The sequence below is a fragment of the Lolium perenne genome, chromosome 1, assembly GCF_019359855.2.
Source record: "Lolium perenne isolate Kyuss_39 chromosome 1, Kyuss_2.0, whole genome shotgun sequence".
Lineage (NCBI taxonomy): Eukaryota > Viridiplantae > Streptophyta > Magnoliopsida > Poales > Poaceae > Lolium > Lolium perenne.
The window spans coordinates 155,476,752-155,489,511 of NC_067244.2; the positions used below are offsets into that span (position 1 = coordinate 155,476,752).

Sequence of the window (12,760 nt, forward strand, 5' to 3'; positions counted from 1 at the left end):
CTATTTATTTTCTTTTTCCACTTTTTTTTCTTTATTTGCTTAGAAGCTTTTTTTCTCTATGTATATGTCACACTTTTCTTCTTTTGTGTATCCTTCTCACCGAGCTTGCTTCGGAGTTTTGCTCAACACAACGCACACACACCCTCTCACGGTCGTGACACTTGTGTAATGCTTCGCAACACTCGAAAAGCTTCTCTCAATGGGATAGGTACGCAAAGGAAGAAAGGTTTGGCTACAAGGGAAGGCAAGTTATACCTATTGATGTTAGGCGGTGTCGGAACACGAACTTGCGATGACGGAAGTGGTGTCGATGATGGTGGCGAAGTTGCGCCGGAATCCGGGGTGCCAACGGTGTCGCCGCGGTCTTGATGTAGGCGTGGAAGCGGGATAGACAACCGATGCATTTCAAATCGGAAACCGAGCAAATTAAGTCAATGCCCGAAAAGTGGGTTCAAAACGAGCGGTCAAAAGTTGGGTTCCAAAAATTGTCAAAAATTAGAGGTGGGCTATGTGGAGTATTTGGAGAATGTTGTTAAAATTTGGAGGCAAACGGGCGTCGGAAAGTTGTCAAAATTTGGAGAAAAAGATGTGTCAAAATTGGGCGAAATTTGGACGGAAAACTGTGCAAAAGCAGCAGATGGCGGCAGTGCCGGGGTGCTGAGCACGGCAGTGCCGTGGTGTATCGGGCAGCACTGTCGGGGTGGTGCAGCCGGAACTGCCGGGTGTCCGTGCGCGTGTGGGCTATCAGCTGAGGCAGCACGCGGTTGCTTCTCGAGCGGGGTGCAGCGAGGTGGCCGGGGCTGGGCCTGGTGGCCACGGTGAGGTGTTGTGCGGGCGGGAGCAGCGAGCAGGGCTGGCGCCGGGCGCGCGTGGTGGACGCGAGCTGCTAGGGGCGCTGGGTGCGGGCTTGCACAGCGAGCGGAGGCAGGGGTGGATGAGGCGCGCGGCCAGGGGCGATGTGGAGAATCAGCAAAGCAGCAACGGGCGGGAAGCTGGGTGAGGCACGAGCGGAGGCGAGCAAGGTTGGGGAAAGGTGCAGCGGCAGTGGTGCTCTGGTCAGGCCGGTAGTGCCGGGTCGGCCAGCACTGCCGGTGGAGCACGAATTGGACGAACTGAACTGAAAATTGGACCAAAAATCATCGATTCTGATAGATTTAGAAGGAATTGGACCGCGAAATTTGGAGGGGATGTAGATCAATCACTAAGACAACAGATCTGTGGACCAAAACCACAAAAAACTCAACAAATCCTGAGATCCAAATTCGAGCTATTTTTTGGGGCAAATTTTTTGGGTAAATTTTTGGGCGAAATTGGTGGAATTGGAGGGTCAAATCTGTGGCAACCTTTGCTATGATACCATATGATGCGGGCTGAGCCCGTGTGGGTTGTCCGATCTCACGAATTCAACCAAGAACACGAGGGGGTGAGGGATGAACACAAGAACACGATGAACACACGCACAGATAACCCGATACAATCCGGTTTGTTCTCGAAGGCCCGAACCACCTTCCCGATAGAAGCTCTCAAGAAAAAGACACAAGGTAGAAGTCCCGAGAGAAATATCGGCGACTCGAATCCTAGGGATCTAGAAGGGTGAAAAGAAAGGTTGATAGAAGTACAAGCAAAAGACCCAAAGGCAGAAGTGCAAGTAAAAGACCAACAATTGATAGAAGTCACCAAAGAGATCACACGGAGTCGATACGGAGATACAATAGATCGTAATCTAAGGAGGGGGTTTCCCTAATCCCAAAGGGATGGTGGAGGCATAAGCCAAGTTCTCTCAATTCATATCTTCCCTAATGAAGGTGGGGGTGGGTGTCTATTTATAGGGAACCACTGAGGAGGGGTAGTTTGGTAATTGGGTACAAATAGCCAGGGCCACAGATGGGCAGATGAACGGTCCAGATTCAGTGTTGGCTTGTGGGGGCGGCAGTGCCGGCCTTCACGGGCGGCAGTGCCGGCGCGGGCGTCGAGCTGGTGGCTTGGCGGCAGTGCCGTTGTAGGGAGGCCGGCAGTGCCGGGGTGCGTCAGGCGGCAGTGTCGGCCTTGGTGCAGCGGTAGTGCCGGAGGGGGCGGCAGTGCCGGCCATGGTGCAGCGGCAGTGCCGGCCTGGAGCGTCCAGCTCCTCCTCTTCCTTCTTCTCTTTCATGCCTCCGTGATATCGGCTTTGCGTCCTCGGGTCTCCATGGCATCTTCCCTTCCCTCCGTACTTGTCGTCGAGTTCCTATCATCGAGATACGATGGAGTATGAAGTAGTATATCGTTCCACATAGGCGATTGTAGACACGCATAAAGGAGAAGATTCACCTTTGCGTGTCGTCTTGGCGATGAAGCATATGATGCGGTGAAGACCGAAGGTCGGGCTGCATCAGAGATCCTCAAGGTTTTGAGCTCGGCAACAATGAAGGAAAGAGAGGGAAGAGTTGAAACGAGCTGGGGAAGAAGGGCCCCTTTTATAGGGCCCCCAAATCCAACCGTTATGTCCAGATTCCGCATGACCGGTACTACCGCTTTGGGAAGCGGTACTACCGCTCTAGGCTCGAGATTTGCTCATAGATCTGCCACGTGGGGCTCAAAGCAGTACTATTGCTGCCGGTACCGGTACCGGCAGGGCCTCTGCGAGCCCCGGACTCCCTCCCGGTACCATTGCGGTACCAAGGCGATAGTACCGTAGATTGTAGTTACGGTACCAAAGCGGTACCTGGTCGGAAATACCGCTTGGGAGCAGTACTACTGGTCGAGGTACCGTCAAGGTACCGTAACACATACTGTGAGCTTTTCTACGTTCAAAGCCTGTTGCGGTACTGCTGACCGGTACCAATAACGATAGCGGTACTATCGCTCTTGGTACCGGTAGTATCGGTCAAGCTGAAACTGGGTTTTTTTCTTTCCCTCTCCAACCATGTCACCTCGCGACACACACACAAACCAGAAATATATAAGCTATGTTTGAGTCTTCCGATCCTGATGCGTTCAGCGAGGGCATCGTGCACCTGCAAATCTATCAAAATCAAATTATGCACACGGTGAAATTTATTATAGTGTTGTTATCAAACACAGAAAACACGAGGTATACATTTTGCTCTTTCATCCGTTCGTCCTGCCATGCTAGTGCGTCTAGCGAGGCGATCCATTTGTTTCGCGCAGTCAACATTTTGGCCATTTATGTCAGTTGGCCTTTGGCAATTTGACCATCATATTTACAAAAAAATGAAACCAATAAATAAAATAAATATTGTTTATAAATATAAATAGTTCACAACCACATAGTTTCACAAAAAAAGAGAATTTGACTATCCAAATTGGTTTCCCACACGAGCCCACATATGCTTAATCAAATTAGCTTGAAGGCGGTCATGAGTGGTCCGATCATGCAACGTATGATGCACATGAAAGAAATGTTCCCAAGCCGCTGGCCAAGATGTGGCTCAACCAAATCACCCTAAAATTCCCAACCTTGGTCGCAGATGTTGGCCCGGGCTGAGCCCACTCTAAACGATGGTCGGGGACCGCCACAACCAACAAGATCTTCTGGCGATGGAGCAAGACGGGGGCAAGAGAACATGATTCCTATGGAGTAGGTCCCGGTGGGAAGTGGCGCCGGCAACGGCGACTAAGGGTCTGTTTGTTTGGGCTGCAGCTTTTGAGAAGCAGCTGTAGCTGTTGAGCTGTGGAAAAGCAGCTGTGAGAAGCAGTTGTCAGAAGCAGAGATTTGATGTTTGGCAGGAGTGCTGTTAATAGCTGCTGCAGCTGTGACGAAGGATGAAATCTCTGAAATGCCCCTGAATTCTGAAGAAGTTGTATAAAAGCCGATTTGACACGGATCAACTATTTCCGACTGTTTTACGATACTTGTTCATATTAAATATAAAACATTACATATATTCAAGATAATACGAGAGTGTTGTGACATATATATTACAAGACACGACTCATAAACCCAAAAGAGCAACAAGTTTTTCACTTCTTCACATGTACCCAAAAGAGATAGAAGTGTTCTAATGTCTAGACACCTCCACTTGCTGCGAACAAAGCATTAGCTATGTTGTCGCGAGTGTTGTTCATGGTAACGTGATCCCCTCCTAAATTGTCGCCTACATTGCCTCCGGATGTGGAACTAACATGCCTCGGAGGCATGTAGTTCTCATCAACAAAACGCTTGAATTCTGATTGCATGGGATTCTTCTTTTTCTTCCCCGGGCTACATGCAATCCTAGCAGCCCCACGCTTTCTATTCACACTCGGAGGTGTTGGTGCCGAACCTTCATCATCGGCTACAAGGTCAACCAAATCAGCGGGAATTTCTCTTGGCACTCCCGGCATTACCGCCGAAGTTCCATCAACATGGGCATCCTCATACATGACCTCCATCAACTCCAAGTTGTCCGGTGGACCTTTCTTGAAACCCGCAATAAGCTTGTTTGCCTACATAAGATTGAACAAGTTACTAGCCATAAAGTGAGCCATCTATTTTGCAATGTAACTATGACATAAACATGGTACATGTGATACCTTGATCAATTCAGCCCATTGTTCATCACTTGCTGTAATTGTCCTGTTCACCGGATCCCAACCAAGTCCCGTTGCTTTGGTAGTGTAATACACCCATGCTTGATATAATGATTTGGTTGAATCCCATTTATTTTTGAATTGTGGTTTTGTGTAGTTTCTCCTGTCCTAGTACCAAATTCTCTAGCTAGATTCTTGTACCCCTCTGGACTAAGGAAAGCAGTAGGCCTATTGCCTGCCTTTTTTGTTTCATGCAGATTTCACAAAATATTGTGGTGGACATTGCATCCCAAATTGCCTTCGGTGCCTTATCTTGATCCATCTAAATACATAAACATTGCATCAACTCACAGCACTAAAAAATATCTTATAATGTGCACTGAATATGACACACACAGCAATATCATTTACACTTTAATTTCTCACAGCAAAAAATATGACAGAGAACCAAATAACAAATCATAGCACAATCAAACTCATAGCACTTCAATTAGTCACTATGCAGTAAATTCTCACGCCATTTGCATCAACTCAAAGCTATCTCATAGCAATTAAAGAAAAAGACACAGGGAACTGTCTCACCTTGCCGCTGTAGAGGAACCTGCAGACGGCGACGGCCGAGCTCGAGGAGGACGGAAACGCGGCGACCTTCAAGCGGATGAGGACGATGCGAGTTTGGGGACGACGGACGGCGGCGCCTCGACGTACAGTCACCGGCAGCGCGCGGGCGGACGGAGACCTTGCGGACGACGGGAATGGAGCGGGGCCGGAGTACTGGGATGGCGGTGGCGGACAGTCGTGACGACGCCGGCTGGGGACGGCGGCGGCGGACGGAGACGGTGGCGGCGGACGGGTCAGGGAACCCTAACCTTATCTCTGTCTTGTGAACGCGATGGGGAGAAGGGGAAAACGGCCTGGGGGTGTCGGGCTGGGATATTTTCCAAGGGGCAGGCCAGTTTATATGCGAGGGTAATTTTTCAGTAGTTTCGTTGAATAGTTGGGGGTAGTTTAGGACAACGTCGCTCGGGAAGCAGGATAAGCTCGGGAAGCACCTCTCCTCCAGCTTTCGGGAGCGACGTTCATTTCTTGGCAGCGCTTTGGAGAAGCGATTTTCAAAATCTTGCTGTTTGTTTCAGGTTGGTGATTTTGGACCCTAAAAGCTCCAAAAGCGAAGCGCAAACAAACGGAGCCTAAGAGTGCAGATGGCGGCACTGCCTAGGGTGGTGGCGCAGATGTCGGGGCAAGAGTTTGGGCAGGGAATGGTTGTGTTTGTGTCTTGTGTGCCAGTGGCGGGAGGGTCCGGGGTGGCCAAGCGAATGACACGGGAGGACACGTGCACTGTCTGGCCCGGCGCATCCGCGGCCCAAATTTGGTAGACTGGTGGGTCGATCCGCGTGAGTCGGTCTGTTTGGATCACGCCGCTGAACTGTTTCAGACGGACCAGGATCATTTAGGTCATGCTGCTGAAGATACTCCTATACGTAAGTGATGCCCTAACGCGGAGGCGGAGGGCGAAGGCGATGAGATCGCATGTGGTCCCAAGCTGGCGCGTCAAGATCATTGATAATATGATATCTCATCCGCCTCATCCGGTTTGGACTTGCATACATCCGTGATAGGTTCAAGTGTGTTTATGTATATTCCTTTGTGCATGTTCCTTCCAGTTCACATATTTGTTTGCTTACTAGATTAACATGTGACATGGGTCGGCACTAGTTTCCAAGCTCTGAGTTTTCCCGCTCTTTGCTGCTCCAAGTTTACTCTGCGTTGAAATATTCCTGCGGAGGACGAATTTCCACTTGAAGCATGACAAAATAACGATTGGATTACATGTTATCTATGAGTTGCAAGTTGCAATTGAAATTTCACTACTTGTACATGAGTTGCAGCTGAGCAAAAATAAACAGGACCACTAACCGTTCAGTAATTTTTGCTAGTCATGAATTGCAATATTGAATTACTTTGTCATTCGTGTTACTCATAAGTTACAACATCGACTATAACTGAATCTCAATGATGTCATCTGATTATTTTCAATCGATAATTAGTAACTCCCCATAACTAAACCTAACGATGTGAATAAAGTTCAGCTCCTAGTTGCACATGAAGAACAAAAATACTAATCGCTAGCTGTTATGGTGAGTTCATCTCAGGACGTGCCGCTGGTGGGTGCATGAGGAAGAAGGCATTAATACCTCCATGGTATTGAATATCCCCATGGTATTGAATGTTATTTTCATTGCTCCATTTAATATATATGTGTGCCCGTTCACCTTTTCGATAGTGTTTACCTATATATTACTCCCTTCGGTCTTTTTTAATTGACTCGAATTTAGTACAAAGTTGTACTAAATCTGGGTCAATTAAAAAAGACCGGAGGGAGTAGATGTAAAGAACACATGAATCATTTTTTTGACAAAGATTTCGAGAAAGTGGTAACTTCAACAGAAATTTGCATATATCTGACTGTCAACGCAATCGCAATTCTGTCTACACGAACCACCACATATCACTAGAACAGAAGAGGTTATGACCACATGCTTAATCCAGTAAGCAAACAAATAGACATGAACTTGACGGAACATGCACAAAGGAATATACATAAACAAACTTGAACTTGAATACTTGGAACCTTATCACGGGCATATGCGAGTCCAAATCGGATGAGATGTCATCAGAGCATACTCTAATATTCCAAGCAACACATATGTGGGATTATTTTGCAAAAATAGTTAAAATTAATCAAGACTTGACGATTGATGATATGTGTAAATGCGTGACATGGATCAGTGGCGGGAGCTTCGACAGCTTCTACTCCAGTGTATATGCATGCTGAGTTAGACCTCCGTTAATTCATAATAACGTGAGCAAACAATTATAGCCTTGTATGTATATATATGCTGGTAAGGCGCCGAGTGAGGATGTCATTTCGCCATCTCTGGAACCGGCTCGTTCCAATCGGTGCTGAAAGCGAAATGACATCCACAGTGGCCATCTATAAATAAGTGTCTAAATCTGGATGTATCTACACACTAAATAGCATCTAGATATATCCAGATTTAGACAAATCTCGACATACATAGTAAAATATATCTCTAGCCCTTGACTGACGCAATAGTTCAGGAGGAAAGGCTACATCAAGATATTACCACACAAGCAGACGACCATTATTTTTGCACTATGCTGCAGGGGCTTCCTCCCCGAGTCAAATAGTAAAACTGATAGATGCTAATTTATAACATTAGGTAAGAAAGAAAAAGCACGAGTTCCTCTTGGCGATCGAGTTCTCCAACACGCCGAGGGGTTGTTGGCGTATGGTACATGAATAGGTTGCCCATCCCACATCCCGTCCTAGTTTGCTTATGTGCTGCCAACAACAATGGGCTCAAAAATCTATTGCATCTCAAACAACACCCCATCCCTGGAACCATCTTCGACTATACGAATGCCTCTCGCAGTTCTGTAGGCAGCTTCAGCTCAGCGTCAAATTCACCCAGAGGTGCAAAGTAAGAATCAACCATGTCCTCCGAAACAAACTCAAGGGCAGGAGGATCCCACTGCATGAACAAAACTCTAAGAAAAGGTACAAGAGCATTCCACTGCAGGAATAAAATATAGCAGACAATAGAAGAATACAGTGCAATTGTGCAGCCAGCAAAATAATTTACCTTTGGAGCCAAATCCTTTTCCACTAGTCGTGCTCTGACACCCTGCACATACAAAACATTACTTGGAACTGCATAATCGTCACCTGGTAACTCTATGTATAGTATTTCCCCGTCTAAAAAAGTTATGCCAGATGAAACGTACCTCACTGAATTCATGGGAAAGTGGCTTCGAGATCCCATTGACAGACATGCGGTATTCGCGTACAAGGCATTCATCAAGTGTCTGATATCTACCTTCGCGTATCTATAGTATGAGCAGATACAACCTCAACAACAGCATAATAAACACAAAAAAGCAAGTTCTTAACCTCCTTACATACCGATCGTAGTGATACTTTCAAAGCAAGTGGAGAGGCCTCTTTCAATCTTTTCAGTGCCAACGTACACCATTCTTCATTCAACCTGGCTGCTTCACTTTCCTGTTTACAAGAGAAGTGGAAAGCATAAGCATGGAAACAAACTTCCTGTCATACAGGAACAAACCACATGTGGTGCTATTAACCCATACAGTAAAATTATCAAACAAACAAATTCACAAATGTATAGTAAGTCCCCAAAAAAAGGTTGAGAAATCCAAAACCATCGCAAAAGTTCAAACAAGTGCTGAACAAGGACATAGGAACCAATAGTATTTTGTGGCTGCTCACATTAAGATGAATCGAGCAATAAGACTTTTCATAAGATTTGGAAGCAAAATGTTGAACCATCACTCACCAATGCGTCAACGATCTCTTCAACTGTTTCATGGCTGAAGCATTTGTCTATAACCTCCAGCCTAAAGTAACAGAAGGCACAAATGAGCTCAGTGTCCAAAAGTAAGACAAGAGCATGACTTCTATTAAGAGGTGACAAAGCATGCACAAGAACTTCATCCTAATCAGTAACCACATATGAAAACAAATCATCTGAATCAATAATTTCTATAGAACTACACCTTACTATCATTGGTTTGTCTTGTTACTAAATATAAGTATTTTTACCATTTTCAGCTGACGGCTTCCAGGGTGCATTCTCGAAAAAAAATTGAGCTGACGCCGTGAGCCCATGACCTTGTTTACATGTGGCATTCACTTCACTAAGAAAAGTACTTTGGTCATCCATATAATAAGATATAGGGTTTTGGAAGGAAAATAGGGTCACAAAAGTCTTTTTGAATTTTACTCAAAAACCTCGTGTCTCTAAGGGGTCGTAGGGAATTGGTTTTAGGAAGGCAATGTTTTAATTTACACTCAAACTAAGAAACCAATTGACCAAGAACAGAAGTTGGCAATTGGTGTCGATAAATTGGATATTTGGTTTATAGTCTAGAAGTTTCTACCTGCTAGAAGAGAGTAATAGAGTATAGCAAAACCTTGCTCACACCCTAGAAATAAATAATATATGAACCAAGCCACCTAGAGGACAATTTCATGAACACTACAAACAGTACTTGCAGAGACTGTAACTGATCCATGGATGGAGCGACCAATGGCATGGTAAAATATTCAAGTACACAAATGTTCAGTCAAGAATTCTGTTGATGTTTGTATGGTCATTCAACCATTTACCTATGCACAATGCTTGTCTTATCTGGATAAACAAGGTCTCCGTATTGTGCGAGGGAAGTATCAATAACTGATGGATCATCAGTTACCAATCTAGCAAGCCGTTCGTCGACCAGTTCCAGGTGCTGTCAAAAGAAATGGAACTTAGAAAGTTGGTGCATTTACTTGCTAAAAGAGAGTAACAGGGCAGAACTACACAAAATAAAAATAAACATGGTTTGATGAGCAAAATCTTACATCAGCCATGGAATAGTGTGTGGCAAGGCCAAGCGCAACCATATCCACTCCATTGATTTTTTCACCAGTCAAGGCCAAGTATTCCCCTGGAAATAATTAGGGCAGAAATCAAAAGGATGATTATATGCTACTATTCTGCAATATACCAAAACGATAACTGGGAGTGGGGACAACATTAAACTCGTAAAAATTGAAGGGAGAAAATAAGAACACTAAGCACCGACCAACATGACCAGTTAGGTGTGACAAATAAAAGGAGGCAGCAGCATCCGGGTGGAAGCCAATATGTACTTCTGGAGTGGCAAACACCTGTAAACAGTAGGCATCCACAGATTAATATCTTGCAATAGCAAACTTCACACGTTCTAAGCGCATAATTACATGGATCATGTAGACAGAAAGGCTACTGCACAATAACTATCAGCTCCTTATCAGCAATTGGATAAAAACCTCAAGCAAAATAGTTGACGTACTGTTCTATCAGTAGCAACACGAAATGTTCCAGGAATGGAAACACCTCCTCCACCACCCATCGTAACACCATCAAGAATGGCAACCTATATTCAATAATTGTGATATCAGCTCTCAATACACAAAACTTCAAATGAAATGCATAATTTCAAACAAAACGCATGTGCTCACATGTGGCTTCAAATACGTCCCAAGAACATAGATGAAACTGTACAAAGTCCTGAAAAAATCCTTACACTCGTCCAACTTGCCTAATCCAATATAAGACAAAGATTAAGACTGAAGAAACCTTGGGGCATAATACTAAAACAAGTAATCGCTGCACATATTTTTCCAACAAAACTGTCTGACAGAAGGAATTTAATATATACATAAATACTCAATTTGCGCAAATAAAAAAAAATTGGCATGCAAACCTTCCACAAAGTAATTAAGGGTGCCGTGAATAATAGAACACTCATTACTATAATGGAAGAATTATTTCCTACTCTTCCAGTGATCAAATATATCTAATGTAAACATACTAGGGAGTTTACTCTACTGCGGAGGTCAATGTTCCCTATATATCAACGAACAAAGAAATGTAAATTTTATGTTGCACATGACCTAACCACTTACCCTCATTCATAAGTTTGTGCAATCGAACAACATCCCCACCAGCACAGAATGCTCGGCCGCTGCCCTTCATACAATACACGCCTCAGTTTAGAATTTTCCATGTCAAATGGCACTAGTACGTAGAAATGATGAGGCATCATACCTTCATCATGACGAAGCCAATGTCTGGGCTGTCCTCCCATGACGCATAGAACTTATTGAGCCTAGCCCCCTATCAAAACAACCATTCAGATCCATGTACAAGGAAAACATAACCGTTGGACCTAATACATACCGTCAGCATAACATCAGGTGAACATCACCATTACATAAATAAACATGGCTTAAACAAATTTACAGGAAATCGAAATGCTGTGAAGGCATTAAATCAAGGAGGTGGACCAGTACTTATGACAAGCCAGATATTACATGAAGCAGCACATTCACACATCCAAATACACATGCCATCAAACACCCTGCACACCCATAATCAGGATGGCATCAGAGGGGAATTGTCTACATTACTGCATTCACAAAGTCACCCATGAGTTCAATCAAGTACCAGGAAGCAAAGCATGACAGGGGAGAGAATTCATGGAGCAGCACAGCAGACCATCACTCATCACAGTGACATTTCAAATAAGTAGATCAAAGAGCAACGGTGTGTGACCTCTAACGCATTTCAAGTTTTCAACAGTTGGCTGAGCTGCTCTAACACAGGAACTATGCACAAAACAAAAAAAAAATTGCAATCGAATACACAGGCATTCCGTTGACAACGAAACACGCGATCCAAAGGCACGGAACCGTACTAGACGAGACGGGGAATAGAAGGCGCACGAACCATGGTGGTGGTGAGGGCGTTGAGATGGCCGGGGCGGTTGAGCACGGCGGCGCGGGCGCTGGCTTTGCCTTCCACCAGAACCTGGGAAGGCCCGTCAAACACAAGACAATGTCAGAGAAGGAAGATCTCGGCGAGGTGGGGGACGCCGCGAAAACGAGCAGCAGTTACCTCGTCGCTGTCGGATGCGGCGGCGGTCGCGGGCGACGGGCGGAGGGAGGAGAGATACCGCGCGCCGCCCGTCGCGCCGCGGCGCAGGGCCTCCCCGGCGCGGCGAGCGGCAGCGGCGGCGGCGAGGCTCGGCATGGTGGGGCACGGCGTAGGGTTTTGGAGGTAGGCGGAGAAGAATGGGAAAGGAGGTTACCAGCTATGTGGCCTGTCTGGAATGCCGAAATGGGACGAAACCACAGCCTAGGTTGGGCTGAACCGGAGAGTAAAATTTGTTTTGGGCTTCTGGTAGGTAGCCCAGCCCGCGCTTTATCATGGGCTACAAACTGTGCCAAAAATGGCTGCGCTGTTGGCCTGGCCCAATTCGATACCCTTTTGTTTTTCTCGAGATTCTTTATTTTGATAATATATTTTTAGTACTGTATCACTTTTCCTCAAGATTCTGCCATTCTACATTCGCTGCGGCAAATCCAATATTTCAAAGAACTGATTTTTCATATTTTATAGGGAAATGCTAGGAATCAGCCAGGTTTAACTTCGCATGCATGGGCGGTCTCATCATTGCAATAAAAATATGGTTATTGCTGCGAGAACCTAGGCATTGCTAAAAAAAACTGAATACAATGTTTTTTCTGTATGTAGCATTTTTAGAAATGCAATAAATTCATGTGAATATGAAAAACTTGCGACATGTAGCCAAAAAAAATGAGCACTCGTGTGTGCCT

General features: G+C 45.4%; 1 protein-coding gene across 1 annotated transcript; it reads right to left on the reverse strand.

Moving 5' to 3' along the window:
* Positions 1 to 7,592: 7,592 nt before the first annotated feature.
* On the reverse strand, positions 7,593 to 12,227 carry LOC127308642 (3-hydroxyisobutyryl-CoA hydrolase-like protein 1, mitochondrial). The gene is made up of 14 exons (XM_051339515.2): positions 12,039 to 12,227; positions 11,871 to 11,951; positions 11,190 to 11,258; positions 11,048 to 11,111; positions 10,601 to 10,680; positions 10,432 to 10,515; positions 10,183 to 10,267; positions 9,959 to 10,044; positions 9,725 to 9,846; positions 8,892 to 8,952; positions 8,498 to 8,596; positions 8,320 to 8,421; positions 8,178 to 8,219; positions 7,593 to 8,066 (listed from the first exon to the last, which is right to left on the reverse strand). Exons 1-14 carry the CDS (start codon positions 12,171 to 12,173, stop codon positions 7,947 to 7,949), a joined length of 1,230 nt encoding a protein of 409 aa, XP_051195475.1. The 5' UTR covers positions 12,174 to 12,227; the 3' UTR covers positions 7,593 to 7,946.
* Positions 12,228 to 12,760: the final 533 nt, after the last annotated feature.

Excerpts from the sequence above, each read along its gene's own strand:
- LOC127308642 (XM_051339515.2), bottom strand. The coding sequence starts at position 12,173 with ATGCCGAGCCTCGCCGCCGCCGCTGCCGCTCGCCGCGCCGGGGAGGCC. Across the intron at positions 9,847-9,958 it reads CACACTATTCCATGGCTGAT|CACCTGGAACTGGTCGACGA; the intron begins GTAAGATTTTGC and ends TTCTTTTGACAG. Across the intron at positions 8,067-8,177 it reads AAAAGGATTTGGCTCCAAAG|TGGGATCCTCCTGCCCTTGA; the intron begins GTAAATTATTTT and ends TTGTTCATGCAG.